We start from the raw sequence: 22,179 nt of genomic DNA, 5'->3' as shown, positions 1-22,179 counted from the left end.
CGTGGGAGCACCAGAAAATGGTATAACTGTGCTCGCTAGTGGCGAATATCCTTTTTATCTTCTTTAAAATTTAAATATAGGTCCCTCGCCTAACTTTTTATTTCAAATATGACCTCTGAAATTAACTAATTTTGAAATTGGAAAGATATTTTTTAAGAACAGTTGTTTTTATCCTGGACAAAAATTGTTAGTAATTTAATTTAGGCGATAAGGCAATTTCGAGTGAGTTTAGGTTATTTAGACTCGACAGAACAACGTTCAAGTTATTTGAATTTAGATTCAAACTAGATTTAACCGTTGAGCTAAGTAGTAAGAGCATTAGCATTAAATTATGTAAATGCAAATGTAAATGTAAAATTTGCATAATATGACATGATTTTACATTTGGTTAATCCACTCAAAATTTATTCACATATTAGATTATTCATCTATTAGTCAAAATAATAATAAAATATTATAAATTTAATAATATTTTTTTTCAATTTTTTTCTATTAATTCTTTTTCTAAATTAAAAGCTATATGGAAATACAATCCCAACCCTAGGAGCACTAAAACAAAGCAAATTGAAAGATTGAACCCAACAATAATAGGCAAAAAAAAAAACTTTGAAATGAAATAAATGGTGCAGAAGGAAAGCAAATAAAAAAGAGAAAATGTTTTTTAATCAATTTGGTCTAACTACAGTTACCAACAAATATAACCACCAATCTCAAATTACTATAGCTAAAAGTCATATCATTTTGAAGTTGTATAATCCAATGCAAACTATTTTTGAGGTCTATTAGCCAAAGTCCTCATTGGATTTGCATTTGCATAATCCAATGAGGATGCTCTAGTATTGGATTAAATATAAGAAAATGAGTTTTGATACATACAATCAATTTTGCGTATTCCTTGTGCACCCCATTGATGTGATTGGCCAAAACAGTTATTTTATATTTAAAAAAAGTGATGTAGTCAATCATATCAATGGAGTGCACAAAGAGTATGCAAAAATGACCGGACATAAAATTTTTGTAAGAAAATATTAATAATTGAAAAGTGCTAATTGTACTTAAGAAAAATTTATAAAAAAACTTATTTTTTCATGTATTAGTTATTGATATGCTAACAATTATGAAATTTAAAATTTAAAATAAAACACTGAAAAAATAAATTTAATATGTAAAATTATAAATACATATAGCACTACTCTTAATAATTTTCTCAAACCCTAAAAACACTGAAAAATTCAAAGGATGTGAAGCATATAATTTGAAGTCATTGCCTATTTGTGGGCATGTGCCAACCTAGAGAAAACTCACAAAAGGTAACAAATACACACATTTTATACATGCATAAGATGGAGTCTTTTGCGCTCTTTTATGTGGGACAAGCCAATTTCCGTTTATTAACGTCTAGTGCGGCCTTATGGCTCATTACTTGTTTTAGGACACGTTTTCTTAAGTAGATTTAGTGATGTTTAATACTTCATAAAGGTAACGAGCTACGAAGTGAAATTCAAGAAGCAATGCAGCGAGATAAGTAACTTGATCATAAATTAGGAGTAGCATGTTAGTTAGTCAAATAGATTATTATTAAAACCAATTCTTGAAAGCTAGTGTTTATATATCTTGCACGTCGCGATTATGCAAACATGTCATCCAACATAGCACACGATCATGTCATTCTGCATCATATTCAGATTCAGCACTTTATAGTTATTTTTATTAGTATGTATGTCATGTATCTCACGTCGTATAAGACACATAAGTTATCTTAAATTCAAGTGTAAGATAAGATCAAATGAGTTTAATCAAATGATCATTCAAATGCATGACAAAATGTGTTTAAAAGGGTCTCCCCTTGCAACAGCAGGACGTGGGGCCCGCGCACAACCTCGCACACAGGATTAAGTGTATTGGTCAGTCAGATAAACCAGATCAGTCAGTCAATTCAGATAAATCAGTCATGCATAGCATAAGCATCAATATAAGCAAATCATGATTTTAAGCTCTCAACATTAAAAATTTTATGAAAACCTTACATTTATTATGTTTATATTGTGATGAGTTTCTTATTGAGTTTTCGACTCATTTTAGTTTTATTTCATGTTTTTAACCACACAGGTAAGGATGATGAGTAGGCAGGCCAGGACTAGATGGAACAATCAATTAAATCCCAAACTTCTTAGAATAAATTGTTTCTAAGACATGAATTTTATTCAATTTATTTCATTTAATATCATTTGGAGACATGATTTTTTATTAAATAATTCTCTTATGAAATAAATGTTAAATTTATTTTATTAAATATGATATCTCTTACCGGACTATATTTTATGAAAAATACCTAACACTCCTAACCTATGGAAATGGGGTGTTACATTAATAAAGATGATAGGCAAGGTAGTATCACAGGGTTTCTATTTCGAGGGGTGGCACTAGAATCAATCATTTGATTTTTGCATATGATTGCATTCTTTTCTGCAAATGACGTGAGAAAGAATGGGAATATTTGAGGAAACTGTTGGACAGATATGAACTGGCCTCCGGACAAAAGTTAAACATGATGAAGACATTAATATGTTTCAGTACTAATACTGGGGCTGGAGTTAGAGACAATATTGCAAGGGTCTCTGATGCCAGAATCAGTGGGAATTTTGAGAAATATCTAGGTTTACCATCAGTTATAGGTAGCTCAAAATATAATTCATTTAGAGGAATTAAGGAGAGGGTATGGAATTGAACTCACAGTTGGAAGAACCTATTTCTGTCACAAGCTGGGAAATAGATACTTATCAAGACAGTACTTCAATCAATTCCTACATATGCAATGAGGGTTTTTAAGCTCCCAAAGCGGTTGTGTAAAACAATTTCAGCCTTAATGGCCAGATTTTGGTGAGGCAATGGCAACCAAGATAGGAAAATCCAATGGAAGCAATAGAGTAAGGTAAGGGTGGCGAAGAATGAAGGGGGACTAGGATTTAGGGACATTGAGAACTTTAATCAAGCAATGCTGTCAAAGCAGTTTTGGAAATTACTAAAAAATACTAACTCTTTCACAGTTAGGATATTGAAGGAAAAATATTATAAAAATGGTGACATCTTGAATGCTAAGCTTGGGGTCTGTCCAGGAGTATATGGGGGTCGAGATACCTTATTCTAGAAGGGATGAAGTGGAGAGCTGGGGATGGAGCTAAGATAAAGATATGGGAGGACAACTGGCTACCCACACCATGTACCTACAAAGTTCAATTTCCAGTTAGGGTGCTCCATCAGGATGCAAGAGTAGTGAGCTTATTGACCAGCAAAAAGCTTGCTGGAATACAGGTCTAATAAAGGAGGTGGTAAATGAGGATGAAGCAAAAATTATATGCAGCTTACCTTTGAGTAAACTAGGATCTGGGGACAAACTGTTTTGGGGACTGAGCAAAACTGGAACCTTTACTGTAAAAAGTGCATATTATCTAACAGTACAGAGATCGAGAGTGGTGGGGGAGATCAATCATACTCTAAAAGCTCTAGAGTGGGGTGAGACATGATATGGAAGTTGAATGTACCTAATGCAGTGAAGGTTTTTATTTGGAAAGCTGTTAACGAGGTTATTCCTACTAAAAGCAATCTTTATAAGAAGAAAGTTACTGAAAATGCTCTATGACCAATCTGTGAACAGGTGGAGGAAACGACATGTCATGTCTTGTGGAGTTGTGGGGCAGCTTCTGATGTTTGGGCTGAGTCACTCAGTGCACTACAAAAATGGAGCTGTGCAAAGGAAAACTTCATCAGCTTGTGGGAGAGGATGGGGAACTTACAGAAAACTGTGTTGGAGGAGACAACTTGTGTTCTAAGGAGAATATGGTTAAGGAGGAATAAGCTTCTCTTTGAGGGGAAGTTAGACAGTCCTGGAGCTGTTTTTAACATGGCTAAGGTTGAATTAGAAAAGTTTCAGCAGGCTCAAGTGTCATTGAAGGAAACAAATGAGGAGACAAGGCCAGTGAATAGATTAGCAAAGTGGAATAAACCAGGCAGCGGATTCTTGAAAGCAAACTGGGATGCTGCTTTAGACAGTGAGAAAACTAAGATGGGTGGAGGAGTAGTCATCAGAAATGGGGAAGGGGATCTGATTGCTACATTATGTATGCCTCAGGAATATGTTAGTAATCCAGTCATTGCAGAATTAAATGCCCTTTGGAGGGCAATGACAGTGTGTGGAAATTGGGTTAACAAATGTATTATTTCAGGGTGATGCTTTGGCCGTAATAAAGGATATTCAGAGGCAGGAAACAAACAACTCATGATATGGACAAATTATTGAGGACATCAAAACTGTTTTCAGAGAAAGAGGAAGCTGGAAATTGCAGTACACGCCTAGAGAGAGCAATAATCTAGCCCATCAAGTTGCCAAATTAGCATTACAATGTGAAGATGGGGTGCTATGGTTAGAAGAGGGACCTAATGTTATTGAGAGATACATACAGTTTGACAAGCATTGTAATGAATAATGTTATTGATGAATGAAATGAAGAAGCAGTTATTCCCAAAAAAGAAAAAAAAAACACAACAAAATGTTACAATTTATATACTGAATTGACCACCAAATCATATGTAAATCTCGCTTGCTATATGGCTTCTTCTGCTGATAGGATGGTAGAATAAAATATTTCTACAAGCTTGTTCAAAAAACTCAAGAGACAAACTAAAATAAACAAGGGTTACAACTTACTAATGTTCAAGTAGAAAGCCTCCTAAACCTTATTTGCGCACCATATTGAGGCTGCAAGCTTACAAACAACATTGGGGTATGAACATAGGTTGGAGATAACACAAAGGAGAAATGTCGAATAATCATGGCTAGGACAATTTTCACCTCAACTATGGCTAAATTTTGACCAACGCAGATTCTGGGACCCAACCCAAACGGGACAAAACAAGCTAAATGCTTTCGAGGCTCCATAAATCTATATGGGTTGAACTTATTAGCATCTTCACCCCAGATCTCCATGTCATGATGGACAGCAGTCAAGGCACAATAGAGCTGTGTGTCAGCAGGAACGTCGATGTCCCCGAGCTTAACCTTCTTACACGCCTGTCTCATCAACATCACAGCCGGAGGGTAGAGTCGAAATGTTTCATTGATTATCATGCTTATCTGTTAGGAAAATGGCAAGCAGTGATATGTATATGAATGGGTAAGAGATACTTCATGAAATGATATCTGAAATTAGATTGTCAATTTTGTTTTAAAAAAAAAATAGTCAATTATTATATTGGGTAACTAGTCATGCATGCTATTATTGACATTACTTACTTTTTCTGTACTCCCCTTTCTTTATCTATCCTATTTGAGGCTGAAATTCTGTGTGAACCAGAACCAATGTGCAAGGCTCAACCAAAAGAAAAATGGCACTGTGATTACATTTGTTATTAATAATTCACACATCATTTCACTTCAAATACTTTTTAAAAAGAAAAAAACTCACTATCCCCTTTGATTTTCCCTGATTCTGACACAAATCTAATTTAATTCCATAAATAGATAGCAAGTCTTCTGAAAAATGTTTTAAAATTTGACTGGTTAAGAAGAATGTGAACTTACGATCTTGAGGTCGTTTAATTTCTCTGCAACTAGAAGCTGGTTTTCATGGAAGATGCAATTCACTTCTTCCCGTGCCCTGGTTTGCCAATCCTGATGCAGGGCTAAAAGAAGAAGTGCCCAAGTTAGAAGGTTAGCAGTTGTTTCTTTTCCTGCAAAGTAGAAGGTCTTGCATTCATCTATGATCTCCTCCACTCCCAGTATTTCCTCTTCGCCATCCTGATTCTTATAAGAAGACATTAATAGACCAAGGAGATTTCTTGAATCTTCCCTTGCTTTCCCATTGGTCTCAATCAGCATCCTTATAGAGTCTCGAGTTTCCTTCTCTAGTCTCCACCTTTCTTTGTTCATCTTAGTAGGCAACCACCTATGCGTTGCGTTTACAAGAAGCCAAAGAATCAATTGAAACTCATCATTGAATCTGTATAAAAAAGACTAAAGCCTCTACAAAAACTCATTTGCTTAACCCTTTTTCAGATCAATGCAAAAATGGTTCACAGAAGTAACCCAATTAATGCTACTATGAAATATTGAAATTCCCTTTATATTGTTCTTACCACAATGATATGAGCAATGAGTGAATCAATGAAACTGACAAATAGACTGTCACTAGAAAAGATACCAATTATTGACAGCAAGCAAAACTAAGCATCTTTAATCATGGGTTTCATAGTCTCATATAAGTTTTTCATATTTCTTCTGAAGTCTCAGGATTCTGTCTTGTATTTATTTAAGTGGGCAAGTTATGCATTTAGAGTCCAAGACAATCTAAATACACCAAAGGTATAAATTTGGAGTTGAATTGAACTTTAGAAGTTGGAACATAGAGGTCACCTGAATCCGGGAATATATACACTTCTGACAGCCTTGGAGAAAAGATGCATTTGCTGCTCTTGTAAATTGAAAATGCGCCTCCCTTCTTCAAAACTGCTTCCGAAAGCTGTTCTTGATATTATCTCTGCTGAGAGTTCATGAAGCTCTTTATGAACATCCATTTCAACCTCGTCTCTCCCTCCTCTATTTTCTTCCCACTTATCGATCATCTTTATAATACTAGCCACGATTTCTGGTACCCAGCACTGCAAAATTCATTTCAGAAAGGTGTAAATATTAAGATCTTTCCCACTTTAAACCATAATAATATGTCCAGATATTACCCAAAAGCTCTCCCACGAGGAAAGTTTGGTAACATGTCCAAGCGACATGCCTTGTAAAACAGTGGGATAACAATATACTTTCCCCGTTTGGATACAGAAACGTTTTTATTTCGTCTCATCATTACAATTTTCTAAATTTCCACATAAAATCTAATAAATAATTCAATTTTTTTAAATCTCAAAACAATAATAATATTAAAAAATAATATTCTAAGAATATTTTATTCAATTTTTAACTTTCATCTAAAATCATCTCATCTTATCTCACTATCTAAACGGAACTTAGCAGTTCTTTTACAACTATTATTAATTCATGCCACTTCAATTCTAATAAAAAAAAAAAAAAAGTGTTTAATAGATTTCTCACAAAAATAAACTAGCAAATTGACATGATTTGATTTGATACTTCAAATTTACTTTACAGTAAAATAAATTTTACAATCTAACTTATCCCGTTAAATCGAATTTAATTCTATGATATCTTTTATGGATTACACATTTCTTTTCTACAAACTACTCTAGACTTGTAAATTAATTATAAAAGAATGGTAAATTAATTGTTTTCTAAAAGTAAAAACGACATGCCGTATACAAATAGAGAACGTGGGTCACCTTAACTCGCTCCATATTAAAGGCTTGGTTTGTGATCCGTCTATGGATGGCCCATTTCTCGCCCGAAAGCCCAACAAGTCCCTGACCGAAGAGAACATTAGCCAAGGGATTGTGCCGGATCTTTCCGAATGACCCGGTCGTGTTCATAAGGACTTCTTTGATCATGTCCGGGTCGGATATTGCCAGCCTTGGATTCGACCCAAACCAGTACAGGAAGGTCTTCCCGTACATCCCCGACCACCTGTAGTAGAAAGGAGCAGCGCGGTGGAGGATGTCGTGGTCGAAGGTGATCATTGGCTTCGATTGAGCATCGGCGTAGATTCGCCGGATTTCGGCTGAGTTACCGGTGATCAAACGGTAGCCGGGACCCCGAACTCCTTGCTTTCGGAAGTGGTTCTCGATTCTCCGTGGGACCCATACGAACGAGTACACAAACTTTAAAAGGAAGAGCAGGAAAATCACCGCAAGAAAGAGAACAAAATTCATGGTGAACAGTGAGGGAGAGTAACTTCAGAGGGCGTTGAAATATATATTATATATATATTGAAGAATATGTTTAATTTTTTTTCTCAAAGCCAATGACGTCGTCTGCACATCATGATATACTAACCATTAAGGCTGGCCATGATTGGACTTATCAATATTTTATAGTTAAGAGTTTTCAAGATTTCCTGTAAGCATGCAAAGGAAATTGATTCTGTTGCAAAGACAAGGAGGTAAGCATATGCTGTCTCGGGACTGAAATTTCGAATTTTGAGAGAGTTTTTACAATTGGGTTACAGTGTTCTTCTCAGGGATGTTGACATTATTAGTTGCAGAACCCTTTTTAATTTTTATACTCGTGGGAATTCAGATCTTTAGAGCATCCATTAGGGCTGTGCAAAAAATGTAAGTGCCCCATCCGTCCGCCCATACGACCCGACCCGATTTGATCTGACTAAAAAAATCAGGTGAAGAAAGTTGCGGGTCGAATCCGCTGAAACCGATATTGCCCATCAATATCAGCATGTGTATTGTATAGTCAATCAAGGTAGCTTTAAAAAAAAAAAACTGTAGCTAATAAATGTAACGTCAGTATGTGTAGTCAATCATGTCATTTTCAATTAAAAGTCCCCACACTCTCACCCAAATATTGCCAGTTATTCTCATTACCCTTGTGAAAACCAAACAACTTAATTAAAAACTCCCAGTCCCAATCCTGATTTTCCATCCCATCAACGTATCCACCCTCTCTACTTAAATCCTCCTGGCCTCCCTCTCTATCGTTGTCACGGTCGCTATTCATATATACGCTCTCATTCACGATGCTTGCCATTAAAGAAGAACCAGAAACTACTATTTCGAGATTTTCGTGAAGGACGCCTGGGCCAAAGGCCAAATCGCCATAGGCTTCAAACTTGATACTTTCAAGATGCAGAATCGAGTGGCCGAGCTCCTCCAAGGATCACGCTCCCTCTAAAGCTTCTTCTTCTTCTTCTTCTTCTGATGGGTTTGTGGTAAAAAATGAGAGACTGGCTTCCAATTGCGGGTCGGGTCGGGCCATGTCGGTTTATTTTGTTCTTGGCCGGGTCGAGTCGGCCCCAAACACGAACCGGGTTGGTCGGGTTGCAGCCCTAGCATCCACATTGGCTTCTTCAAATAACATTTCATCTCTAAATTTAGCTAACTTGATCAATAGTTGGCCCACATTGAATTAGCCAAACACTTTTCATCTTAAATATTATCTACAGTTATTTGATCAAAATGTATGTGGAGAATGATTGTATTAATGATGCGCGATGTTTGTTTGATAAAATTTCACATAAAGATGGTGTTCTATGTAATGTCATGCTTAATGGTTATGTAAAAACTGGAGATACTAGTAGTGCTCTAAAAATGTTTTTGGAAATGAGAAATAGTGAAATTAAGCCCAATTCCATGACTTTTGCTTGTATGATATCAGTTTGTGCCTCAGAAGCAATGTGGAATGGAATGATTTCTAGATTTGTACAAAATGGGTTTATGTGTGAGGCTTCAAATTTGTTTCGTGAGATGATTTCTGTTAGTGTCAAACTAGACTCGATCACCTTTGCAAGCTTCCTTCCATCAGTTACTGAAATCGCAAGTTTCAAACACGGTAAGGAAATTCATGGTTACATAGTAAGACACGGTGTGCCTTTGGATCTATTTGTGAAGAGTGCACTTATAGATATATACTTTTAAGTGCAGGGATGTAGGGATGGCACGCAAGGTTTTTGACCAAAGCAACACAGTTGATGTCATCGTGTGCACAGCTATGATTTCAGGTTTTGTGCTTAATGGAATTAATAGTGATGCTTTGGAAATTTTTAGATGGTTACTAAAAGAAAAGATGAGACCAAATTCTGTTACCCTGGCAAGTGTTCTGCCTGCTTGTGCTGCTTTGGCTGCTCTGAAATTGGGGAAGGAACCAAGTTCGATTGTGTGAGCATATCAACTGCTCTATCTGCATGTGCAAACTTACCATCACTCCAATATGGAAAAGAGATCCACTTGCTATTTTGAGTTTTTGGTTAGTGGACTGGATGCTCATGCTAGAAATTGGCCTCAATGGAGGAATTACTGAAAGCTCTTTGAGTTTGTTGTAGTGTTTCTATAACATTTATCTCCTTCAAAGCCTTGTATATTCTTTACATTGAGTGATGATGTTTGTGAGAATTGGCTTGGTTGCATTGAAGATCAATGGAATTGTTTTGATAATATTGATATCGTGTGATGAAATTTTATTTATTGGATTGTGAAAATGAAAATGAATATAATTGTTGGAAATTATAGGAGGTTATGAAAATAGAATTAATTAAAAAATAAAAATTAATTATAAAAATATAAAATAATAATATTTTATTATTATAGAGAGTGTAATGACTAATCCAATGTATACTTTAAGTTTTGAATTATTAGCTAAAAGTGAAAAGGTTACATATTAGTCAAAATTTGAAGAGTAAAATAGTCAATCCAATGTCAATGCTCTTAGTCTGTGAGTGCATGTCAAAATCTAAATTTCAAAAAATATACTTAGGCCGGTTTGAATAGACAGTTCAAATGAAATATTTTAAATAATAGTAAAATTTTTTGAATTAAGATGAAATGAGATAGTTTATAAAAAAATATATGTTTGGATAGTGAGATGAGATGAGATAGTTTTGATTTTTTAGTATTTGAAAAAGGATGGGTCCCACGGTATTTATAGAGTAGCCAAATCTTTGAAATTTTGCACTGTTCATATACTATTAAGCATTGTTCACTTATTGTTTACGTCAGGTTGTACTGTTCATTTATTGTTTTGAATTGTTTCACTGTCAATTTTACACTGTTTATTACTATTTATTGAAGTGGATGTTTTCAAAACTTAGAGAAAAAATACAATGTTTAGATAGGCAAAACTCTAGGAGCATACAACCCAGATAAGATACATATGAGATGCTTTGCCTATCCAAACCACGCAGAAGCTTTTGTTTCATGCTCTTAACACAACATTGAAATGGGTTTCGCAATGGCTAAAAAGTATTGTATTTTAACTGTTTCATTAATTATAATGGATCACACTATATGTGGTTTGTTAACTCACCAAATTTGCAAGTAGTAAAACTCTACACCCCTAAAAAAATTGTGGATTTCTATATTTTTATATTTTTTTCTGAAGAAAACATCACTAACACATCAAAAGTTAAACAGGTTACGGGGACTACTTCACCCATTTTACAATATGGAATTCCATAACCCTTTGAACAACCCAAAAAAACTTATCAACCTCATGAGCTTGCATATTAGCCAGATCTGGGAATCCAAGCAATCCTCCAGTCCTTGTTCCTCCTTAAATCAATTCTGATGTAATTTATACAATCTTTTAAAGCCTTCTCTTCCTGCTCTTGGTTATCTATTATGGTTGTAATTATGTCCATAGCATCTCCTTTAATGGTGATCATTTGAAAGCCAGCATGGTTAGCTAATGTGCAGGCCACTTCAGTAGCTTTAAATTTTGCTTCATAAGGGGATCCAGTGTCAACTTTCTCATGCTTCATGGAGAATACCTTTGGTCTCTGCCATTTGCAATAGCATTGGCATGATCTGCTCTCTTTTTTTTTTGTTTTTTTTTTTTTTTAATCTTTCCTAAGCAAGCTTGCATATATTATAAATAAGTAAAGTACTATAAAGTTTGGGGTGGATCTTTTCCACTATCAAAAAACAACAAACATCTAAATAAAAGGTTAGTAGGTATACAACCAAAAACAAGGTTGGTTGCTGCCCATTGTGCCACAGAGTGCGCACATCGATTTGCAGATCGATAAATTTTGAAAAAATTCCAAAGCCTTTGAGGGGCAGATATGTGCTTGATATTTTCAATGATGGGGTCAATGTGCCATTGAGTAGAGGTTTCTCTATTGTTTATGGCTTTTATTACCAGCTGCGAATCTCCTTCCAAGATTGCCATTTCTTGTTGTCTTTGGGAGGCCATTTTCGTGGCTAGGAGAGCTGCCTTTGCTTCGGCTACTAGAGGATTGGAGGTGAGAACCTTTTCCGTTTGGATTTTCAAAATTTTTCAACTATGATCCTTGCATACTGTTGAAGCCACTTAGAAGAAATATTTGACTGCTGCGTCAAATGAGAAGCTTTGAAAATTATTTGGAAGTCTTCCAACTGCCTACTTGGCTTTGCTTTTTTGTTTTCCATGCTTCATTGTATTCCTGGTATATTTTGTTTAACTGGATTTTTGTTGATTCAAGAGAGAAAAAGGTGTGATTATGGAGTATGTCATTTCTTGACTTCTAGATGAAATCCAAAATTATCACAGCAAATAGTTGAAAGTGATGAGCCTCTTCCTCTTGCAATCCCAATTCTTTAGTCAGAGAAATGATCATTTTTATCCAATCCGTTAAGGACTGAATTGGCAAGGTTTCCAGCTTCAGTGCCACGAGCTTTGATACCACAAAATCCTAACAATTGGGCATTTTAAGAATAGATGGAGTGGTGTTTCTTCTTCTTGATTACAGAGAAAACATTCTTGTGTTGGAGCTTCTTGGATAACTTCTTTAATTCTTGAGCTGATAGGCATGATCTGCTCGTAGCACCGCTTCAAAATTTATTTTCCATCATCCTGCTTTTAGTGCAGTCTATAGCACCTCTTCTTCCTTCCCTTCCTCTTTACATGCCAAGATGTGGCCCTTTAGGGATCTCATGGCCGCTCTCGCCGTGCATACTGCATCTAGTTTTATCCCCATTGTGGACCAACTTGTTTCTATAGTGCCAAATTGTGTCCATTATGATCACTTCACAGAGGGAAAGCTCCTTTTCTTTTTTATTGTCAATCCCTAATTTTGCATTTAGGTGTAGAATGCAGAAAATCCCGTCATTGTCAGGAGCATTGATTCTCTCCATACAACTCTTGCAAATTGGCATCCCAAAAACAGGTGTTCAATTGTCTCCAACTCTTGGTTGGACATAAACAGCTCCAATTTCAGCCCATCAATGACCTGGAACATTTTTGCTCTTACTGGTATTGTTTTCCTTACAATTCTCCAAAAAAATAGCTTAAATCCATCTTGAATCTTGAATCTCCAGACCTGTTTCCATTCCACAGAATATGTATGCTGATTTTACTGAAAAGTTTCCGTTGCCACTTGGGTTCCATATGACTCTATCAAATTGAGTTCTTAGGATAGCAGTATGGGATTCTTCATCAAACATGTTCTGCACTTCATCCACCCTCCACATTTTATTATCATAATCAGTTAGATCTGCAACTTTCATATTTTCCCTATTTGAATGGTGCCATCTATTATGGATATGTTTCACTGCCACCACCTCATGACCACCTGCAACCAAAGAATAAAACGGCTTGGGGGTTCGAGGGAACACCTCTGATGCCTAAGTTAGTAATTGATAAGTAACTCTTTAATACTAAAGAATTAGATAGATTTTACGTACCTGGGTTCTTCTCTTATATAAAGCTTTTGAACCGTTCTCGTTCTTTTGGCGATAATGGTTATCCATTATTCAAATTTAAATCTGGATATAAAGGTTCATTCCATAGTAAATTCAAATGATAACCGTTCTTATCTTCTACTGTTGCTGGGTGGTTAACCAGTCAGTATTGGCAGTGAGATGGGCCCTCTCGATATTGATTGGGCTTTTCGGTAATGGGGCAAGCTTCAGGCTTTAACCAAAGGCCCAAGCCCATGTGGGGCTAACCGGTCAGGATATTCTCTCCACCATCCTTTGGTGCTAGTTCAAAACCAGGGAGACTTGGAAGCCATGGATCTTTCCATACCTCAATGCTCCTTCCATTTCTCACCATATAGCAAAGCTCCTCTTTTAATCAAATTAAGGGTCTGCAACATACTCTTCCAAGTCCAAGACTGATTTTTCTTTGGTTTGGCATGGATGAGCTTGTCATCTTTTAGATACTTTGATTTCATAATCTTCACCCATAATTTCTCACATCCTCAGTCTGTATGTACCATCTACCCTAGTTTTGCAATTAACGCCCTGTTGCTATTATACAGCTTTCAAAGTCCCAATCCGCCATTTTCTTTTGGTCTACAAATCTTCTCCCAGGAATCTGGTCTACAAACTCCTATATGTTAATAAGAAAGTAAGGTCTTTTTTTTTTAAGACAGAAAGATCCAAAACATTATTGTTCAAGTGAACTACCACCCAAACAAACTTCCGAGAATGAAAATAGTTGTACAATTCTATGCTAACAGCAAGCAAGATGCACAAAAAGGTTTCCTAGATGATTCTCGAATGGTCAAAATCGTGTTGCAGGATAATTCTATCCTTACAACCGGATAGCTACAGCAGCCCACTTTTTGGTGTATTGTCTGGATACAGAAAGATCAGCTTGATTTCACATCCCAAGAGCACTAGGAAGTACCCTTTGAAATGTTCCCTTCAGATTTCCGTGTAGATTTCCGTGTAAATTTTGTATTTGAATTCTTTATAACAACTACTGATATTCTTTTCTCAATTGAATGCTCGTTGATAGCCACTGCTTTGTATCCTGTATTCCAAGAAATCTTATTCAAGAGTCCAACTCCAGCTGTATTATGTACCATTCATAATCATGCATGATTTCTCCTTGGATTTTAAATTCTAAAGATATTAAGGCCCGGTTTCGATAATGAAATTACATAAAATGGATTTAGATAAAATTTAAAAGTTGAATAAAATATTGTTAGAATATTATTTTTTAATATTATTATTATTTTAAGATTTAAAAAAGTTGAATTGTTTATTATATTTTGTGTGAAAATTTAGAAAAACTGTAATAATGAGATGAGATGAAACCATTTCTATATCAAAACAGGACCTAAGTTGTACCGATAATTGATTTTTTTTTTCATGAGAATCTGTTTTTTTCCTCCTTGTGTGTGTACAAGTACAACAATGCCATTAAATGGCTCACGTTGATGGCTTAGGTATTGATATAGTGTTCGGATGTTCATTTATAAAATAAATAATAAATAAAACATATAAAATACTTGATTGTTTTTTATACATGGTGGGGGTTCGAATCTGGTTTTTCTATTTGTAGACTCTTATGCATCTAGTCCAAAGGACCTTGGCTACCTCTTTCAACTTTATCTCTTCTTTGTCTACACCTCATATGTATTTATATATAAAAGAATGAAATGGACCCGATATTCGCTAGATGGCAAATCACATAGAGTGTGACCTCAACATTTCCATTAGATAAGTTAAAGAAATTTTGGTGGAGGAATAAAATTGATAACTTAAATTTGTGGAACTCAAAAATCAAAATGATAAAGTTAAAAACGTGTTGGTTGCTTTTAAATGTTAAACTGAGTTGAATTTTTTTATTAAAAATAATAAGTTGAGATGATTGAATAAATTTTGTAGAGTCTACTTAAGATAAGTTTATATGTATTTAGATATTAAGATGGACTCAGATATATTTATAAAAAAATTGTAAAATAATTAGATCCCATCCTGAATCTCTACTGTTTACCTAGCATTATTATCTCTCTTTGAGTGCGCCAAACTTGCAAAAGAAAAAAAAAAAAAAAAGTTTCTGCAAGCTTGCACTTCATTCTGGCGCAAGGAACAAATGTCAGTTGTGGGTTTGAGTTGTGGGGCCTAGCCAACACGTGTAAACTTGAACTGCGCTCACTTGTGGGGTCTAACCAATTTCAGTTGTCAATTCTGGTGCAAAGAACCTATACAATTCCTTTTGGTTTAAGTTGCCAGCACTATTCACAATTCATGGGTTTAGATGAAAGTGAGTTTGTCAGTTGTGGGCCCAACCAATGGGTTCAGTTATGTTCAAAGCAGCCTAAAAGTAAAGTGCACTCAGCTACTCTGTGCATCCAAATGATTAAATACCACTTATATGCTTAATTAAAAAAAAATATAATCCAATATATAAAACTTTTATCATTATAATTATATTTGTTGGTGTGATATGTTTTACATATTTTCATGTGTCAATTAAAAAAAAAAAAAACAAATGCCCCGGACACTCTCTTATCACATTCTTTCTGTGTATGTATGTGTCTAAAATTCGCGTAGAAGGCGAATTCCATGGAGTGTCACCTCATCATTTTAATTAGATCAGTTAAGGAAATCCTGAGGGGGAAATAAAATCAATAATATAAAATAGTAAAACTGAGAAATCAGAAGACTTAAATTAAAAACTTGTAAAATAAAAAAATAAATCATGTAAAACTTAGATAATGCTTCTATGCGTACTATGATAATCTTCACTTCAACATGTCATAGCTCCAATCATACTTGCTGACATGACATGTTTGATATATTGTAATATATTAATTATTAAAAAATGATATTTATAGTTTTAAAGTGTATAAGTTTAGAGCACCATCATTAAAAAAAAAGGTAAATTTAAGATTTACATAAAAAGAAAATTTTAATAATGAATCTTATTTTTTTAAAAAAAATGAAATGGATATGAATTGTACACTAAGGGGTGGTTTGTATTGAGAAGTCATGTCAATTCATCTCACTATTTTTTACTACTATTCATCAACTTTAACTCACAAATTTCACTACTATTCACAACCCATCTCAACTCATCTCAACTCATCTTCGAATCTAAACGACACTTAAATGTATCTAGCATTATTCTTACAAAAAAAATCTACTAAGAAATCGTACACCACATGAGGAAATAAATAAAAATTAAAGATCCACGTAACAAACGTGTAATATAACTGATGAATATAAGAATGACAGATAATTTAAAGCATTGGCAATGGACTAATCAAATATCAATACAAGTTTAAACTTTAGCTAGATGTGAGAAAAACTTCCACATTAGACTAGCCAATGGTCCAAAGTTTAAGACTTAAGATATAGTAAATCTTAAGTTCTCTCAAAACATGGCTAGTTACTATTCACAATGAAAAGTAATATTTTATTATTTCATCACTTCTCTCTCTCTTTGAATGGTAAAACATGCATGGCATGCATATTATTTCTATTGATTGCAAATATTGATAGAGTAGACACATTATTTTTACAAAGCATGAAGATCTAGGAAATATATGAATTGTATTTATAAAAATAAAAAATAAAAAAATAAAAAATATATTATATTATTATTTTAACTTTAAGATAACTAGTCTAATGTAAATTTATTTAATCAAAAATTAATACTATAACTAAAAATTAAAATTCTAGCTAAATTTTAGATTTGGCCATTGGCAATGTTTTAAGTTGCATTTTGATAGTGAAGTTATTTCGAATATTCTGTGAATAGTATTAAATAATTAATAATAAAATATTCTCCGCGACCCAAACTAGCCCTTTGATGTACAGCTTCTAGGACAAAGAAGCTGTATTTCTGTAAGTAATAACGGCTTTTGTCGTTTGGAAGTTTCTTTCTTATCCACAAGCACCCACAGATAGACCTTCTCTAACACTTTGTGTGGCTTCAAATTCCACTAACCCCCGCTCCTCCGTCGTCTTCTGCAATATTTTCCTCCGTGTCACTTTCCTGAGAAAACAAGCCTTGGAAACTCGAGGCTCAATACCTCGAATCTTTATGCAGCACATTCAAGAATGCATACCCTCTCGTAGTTCACGGCCAACACATCTGCACAGAGAAGTTCCCGCCAAGTATTTGTTTGAATTATCTTAGAGTTAATACTTGTGTTTCTGAGAAACGCTGGGCCGGTTGATTTTGATTGAAGAAAAATGGATAGATTTTCGTATAGAGAAAGTGTTCTATTAGGGTATACCAGTCGTCGAGGATCTTTCACGAACTCCAGCTCTTCACCCAAGACACCTAGCGGAGACTCCGATTTTGATTTCCACGATGTCTTCGGCGGGCCACCGAGGCGGTTGTCGATGCAAGAGAAGCGGCCCAGTTTCAACGAAGCCACGGGTTTCTATGGACGTAAGAGCGATGATGAAGGAGCACTTCCATGTCGTATAGGTGAGTTGGCAGTGTTTGGGGGGGAAAATGCGAATCGAAGGCGGGACCTGAGCAATGATTTCTTCGATGACATTTTTCGAGGCGATGAATCTTCGAATTCTACTCCGAGGAATCTGAATAAGGACCCTTTTTCTTCATCTCCAGGTTCGCGAATTCTAAGCCCTGCCCGACTCCTGCCACCCAAAGCTGACCCCTTTGGGATCGGTTCATCAATCGCTCCACAATTAAGGTTTTGAGTTTATTCTGACGATCCTTTCAGTTATTTAGAAAACCCGAGGAAAAAAAATAAAAAAATATAGCAAAAAGCATCAATCTATCTACTTTCACCAAGTTCACATGCATAATTGTTTTGAGAATTCATGATATTGAATCAAAACTATTATACGCTGTATTGGGTTTCATTCCTTTTACTGTTTCAAATAAGGTTTATATCTCCATGTTTTCCGGTGTGTGCTTGTTTTCCGGTGTCTTACTTGAACTATGTTTCATATCCTAGCCTACCTGCCAAATTGACCAGAGGGACGGATTTGCTAGTATTTGGTTCCACCCATCATAGTCCATCTAAATACAAGAATGGTCCATCCAGCAGTAGCATTGGCTTTTCTTATTCTTCAACTTCGAATCTTTCTCGATTGTCAAGCCAAGCAATCCAAAGCCAAGAGGAGTTGGGAAATGATGTTCAATCGTCTTATCAACAAAGCCCTTTGTCTCAGGAGATCTCTCGTAGCAGAGAGAGGTTGCCGGACTTGATTAAATCTAATAAAAGAGACACGGAAGGCAATATTGAAACGGAATCGGAGGTCCCAAAAGACGGTAGCCAATTTCACTTCTCAATTTATAAATGGGCTCACCAAGGAGTGCCATTGGCGATGCCTTTTAAAGGAGGGAGTAGGTCAAAATTAAAAGAATCTGCAAAGATTGAGAGGTGCTCAAGCTCGAATGGATGGTTGGGAAGTAGAAGAAGGGCGAGGGAAACACCTGAAAACTCGCTTAGGATGGAATGCAACAAACTAGAAAATTACTCCGTTCCCGATGCAAGCACTCAAGATAGAGTAAAACCATGCCAAAATGTTGAAGAAGCAATTCTTCACACACCTGAATCAGAAAGCCTGAGCGGCGTTCAAAAGATTGTTGAGGAAGTTCCTGGTAATACCATCTCTCACGATGTTATAAGAGAAGTAAAACCTCAATCTCTCCCAACGATAGATTTGCATGATAATGCCGAGAAAGAAAATACTGTGCTTACAAAAAAAGTTCACAAGCCTGCAGGGAAACCCTTACGTTCTCTGTTGTCTGAAGAGGATCATGAACAAGGTAAGTTGGTTCCAGATCAAGTGCATTGGTACAAATATATTGTCTCTAATGGGAAGAGAAAGATTTATTATTCAATTTATATCTAAACGCTGCGCTCATTTTCTTCTATTGCAGACAAAGATGGAATCAGTGAAAAGGGTGAAGGAAAGGAAAGCACAGTTGAAAGCACAAAAACCCCATTTTCTGTTGTTGATGTAAGTGAAAATGCAAAGAAACAAGATGGAAAAGAAACAACCCAGAATGATGTAGAAGCTGATAAGCTTGGGAGGAACAGAGCTAAGGGAAGGGTCAAAGAATTCGTTAAAATTTTCAACCAAGGAGCTTCTCAAAAACCCAAAGACAATAGCCCTAAATTGTGGAAGAAAGACAATTACATTGTAGTGGACGAATTTAACATTAGCACAACTGGAGTAGAAGAGAAAACTCCCAGGGCCAGTGTAATCATAAGAGTCCCAGAGACTTTTGCCACGGTAAATTTAATTTGAGTTCACTCAACACGATATTAAAAACTTCAAATTTCATCTCTTTCGAATTTAAAAAACTATTTTATGCCTGAAAATCTTTAAGTGAATCTGAAAATTTTAATATTTCTTATCATCTTGTCAGGCAGATGAATACCTGAAACAGTCAGAGAAAGAACATTCTGCCATCAAGACTTCCAACTATATACTTAGTGATACTTTGTCAGGACAAAAGGATTACTCATCGAGTACTGGTTAGTTTCCATATTCTTTTATCAAAGTAGTAGTGAGACTTATTAGCTTAAGGCTTGGAAACAGGTCCAAGTCGAAAACGTACGAGTTATGATAGGATATCCCATGTTTCATCAGAAGGTGATGATTTGGAAATGTCATAGTTGCATATATAAATTGCAATGTCATCTACCATCAATTTAAGGCCAAAATATGGAATAATTGGTGCTATATATTGACCCAACTCCTTTCAGTACTCCTTATTCAACTTCCACCATACATGATTCCCCCTGTGGTAAACATGTGAGAAGAAGTAGCAGTGCAATGTGCAACATGAAGTTCATTTGCTGCGTTCTCCAATTTGTATAAACTCAAAAAAAAAAAAAAAATGAAACTTCCAATTTATTGTATTCAATTTATGTTTATTTATCCGGAACTGAGTGCGTTGTGAAAATTCAGAAGATACATATAACACATCCATGTATTTTTGTCAGCATCAACTCTTAATGGCTCGAAGGCTATAGTTGAAGATACAGATGAGTCCTCTGAAGGGAACTTCCTTGTATGTAATTTTTCCATTCGAAGATTAAAACTTGTTGGTTTCTCATTTTCTATACATTATATTGTCTAATTTGGTTTACATAGCGATTCGATGCAAAGTTGTTTGAATAAAATTATGTGAATTCCCATGTAATTGTGTCCCCATGTGCATCTTATAAAATTTAGAAACTAAAATAGTAATGTTGAACCATAAAAATCTCAGTAAACAGAGTAAGAGCATAGGATACTACTTCTATTTGCACTACATATATTGTTTATGACATCTTCTGAGGAGTTTGTTCGCTTGGGTTTCTTGACAGATAAAGGAGGTACCCCAAGGCGAGAATGAACTGCTACAAAGTGGCGATGAAGACAAAGAAATCCAAGTAATGAGAACACAAGCATAGGCTCAACCTTAATGTTGCTTTTTAAATTTATTGGGAGGCAATAATTGTGCTATTTCACATAATGTAGGCTATTGATGCAAAAATACGACAGTGGTGTAATGGAAAGACAGGAAATATTCGCTCATTGCTATCAACTTTACAATATGTGAGTATGGATGGTGCTCGCATCCTTGCACTCTCCACCCCACTTCTTGCTTTCTCATTTTAACCCCCTTCTAAGTGAAGAAAGAAAGCTTTTCCTTTCTACCTCCTGCTACTTGAAGTACTGAAAGAAAGCTCCTATTGTGCAGGTTCTTTGGCCAGAAAGTGGGTGGAAGACTGTACCTCTTGTTGATATCATTGAAGGGACTTCAGTGAAAAGAGCGTATCAAAAAGCTCTACTCTGCCTACATCCAGATAAGTTGCAGCAGAAGGGTGCTGCTTCGCATCAAAAATACATTGCAGAAAAAGTTTTTGAGATTTTGCAGGTAATGTTCAGGTTTGTAGTAGAATTTGGTCCCAGACATAATTATTTTATATGTTTTTCCTTCCAAGGAGGGTGCTAGATAACTGCCTATCCTAGTCACTGAAATCCTCAAAATGACTCAAAAGTGTCTAGACCTCATTCAGGTTTTGATAATCTTTCCTTTTGATCATTGTCTGTGGGAATTTTCATTCCTTCATGTCTTCACTCTAGTTGACCATCTGATTTTGCTTTGTTCTAATTTCTTGAAGTGCTCCAAGAACTGTAACACCATATATGTAATATACCACTGAACTTTATATATTCACCTTATACAATAGAGAGTAGCTAACGAGCTATATATATTATATCATAATTAATAAAGTTCTCACTTTCATGTCCATTCTTGTGATCCAAAACAATGCAAAATCACATATCAAGCTCAAGATAAATAGAATAGCAACCAAGAAGTTCAGACACACCCTCCAATTGCATCATTATCATGTATGATCAACTGATCATACAATTTCGTGTCGTCGACATAGATCTGCTGGCATGTTCAATGTTCTTTCTTTACTCTATTTAGATGTGGTCTGATCAGCTTAGATTGATATTTAGTTGCAGCCCACTGAAAGTTGGTTACTAGGAACATAAGTTGTGTTGTGTTGTTAGCCATTTACACAATTCAAACTTCATTTATTTACAAAGCGTATCTTGTTGTTTTCATTCAGGAGGCATGGACTCATTTCAACTCGCTTGGCTCATTGTGACTTCAATCCTCTTTGTCAATACATCCAGTCAGTCAGTCCACTATCCAAGAGGACACAGACGAGGTGCTCAGAAACAAAATGCATGTACACATGAATAAATCTTCAACTGTAAAATAAATTCCATTTTGGGTTGTGCATATATAGCTAATGTAAATTTATTCCATGAGGCATTTGAAATATCATGTTGGTATACCAAAAAATTGATTTTCTTATTCTTGGAGAATTTGCATTTGAA

The 22,179-nt window shown here is 35.4% G+C and overlaps 2 protein-coding genes across 2 annotated transcripts; one reads left to right on the top strand and one right to left on the bottom strand.

Moving 5' to 3' along the window:
- Positions 1-4,548: 4,548 nt before the first annotated feature.
- Positions 4,549-8,106, bottom strand: LOC121243738 (cytochrome P450 734A1-like). Its single transcript, XM_041141871.1, has 4 exons — positions 7,345-8,106; positions 6,410-6,654; positions 5,579-5,942; positions 4,549-5,131 (listed from the first exon to the last, which is right to left on the bottom strand). The coding sequence occupies exons 1-4, from the start codon at positions 7,828-7,830 to the stop codon at positions 4,712-4,714; spliced, it is 1,515 nt and encodes a 504-aa protein (XP_040997805.1). The 5' UTR covers positions 7,831-8,106; the 3' UTR covers positions 4,549-4,711.
- A 9,126-nt stretch (positions 8,107-17,232) lies between these two features.
- LOC121243289 (J domain-containing protein required for chloroplast accumulation response 1) lies at positions 17,233-22,156 on the top strand. Its single transcript, XM_041141388.1, has 9 exons — positions 17,233-18,008; positions 18,276-19,093; positions 19,208-19,563; positions 19,700-19,808; positions 20,280-20,347; positions 20,646-20,711; positions 20,800-20,877; positions 21,023-21,199; positions 21,906-22,156. The coding sequence occupies exons 1-9, from the start codon at positions 17,539-17,541 to the stop codon at positions 21,942-21,944; spliced, it is 2,181 nt and encodes a 726-aa protein (XP_040997322.1). The 5' UTR covers positions 17,233-17,538; the 3' UTR covers positions 21,945-22,156.
- Positions 22,157-22,179: the final 23 nt, after the last annotated feature.

Source organism: Juglans microcarpa x Juglans regia, chromosome 8D (assembly GCF_004785595.1).
Source record: "Juglans microcarpa x Juglans regia isolate MS1-56 chromosome 8D, Jm3101_v1.0, whole genome shotgun sequence".
Lineage (NCBI taxonomy): Eukaryota > Viridiplantae > Streptophyta > Magnoliopsida > Fagales > Juglandaceae > Juglans > Juglans microcarpa x Juglans regia.
The sequence above is the reverse complement of the archived record's forward strand: the minus strand, read 5'-3'. Positions and strand labels throughout refer to the sequence as shown.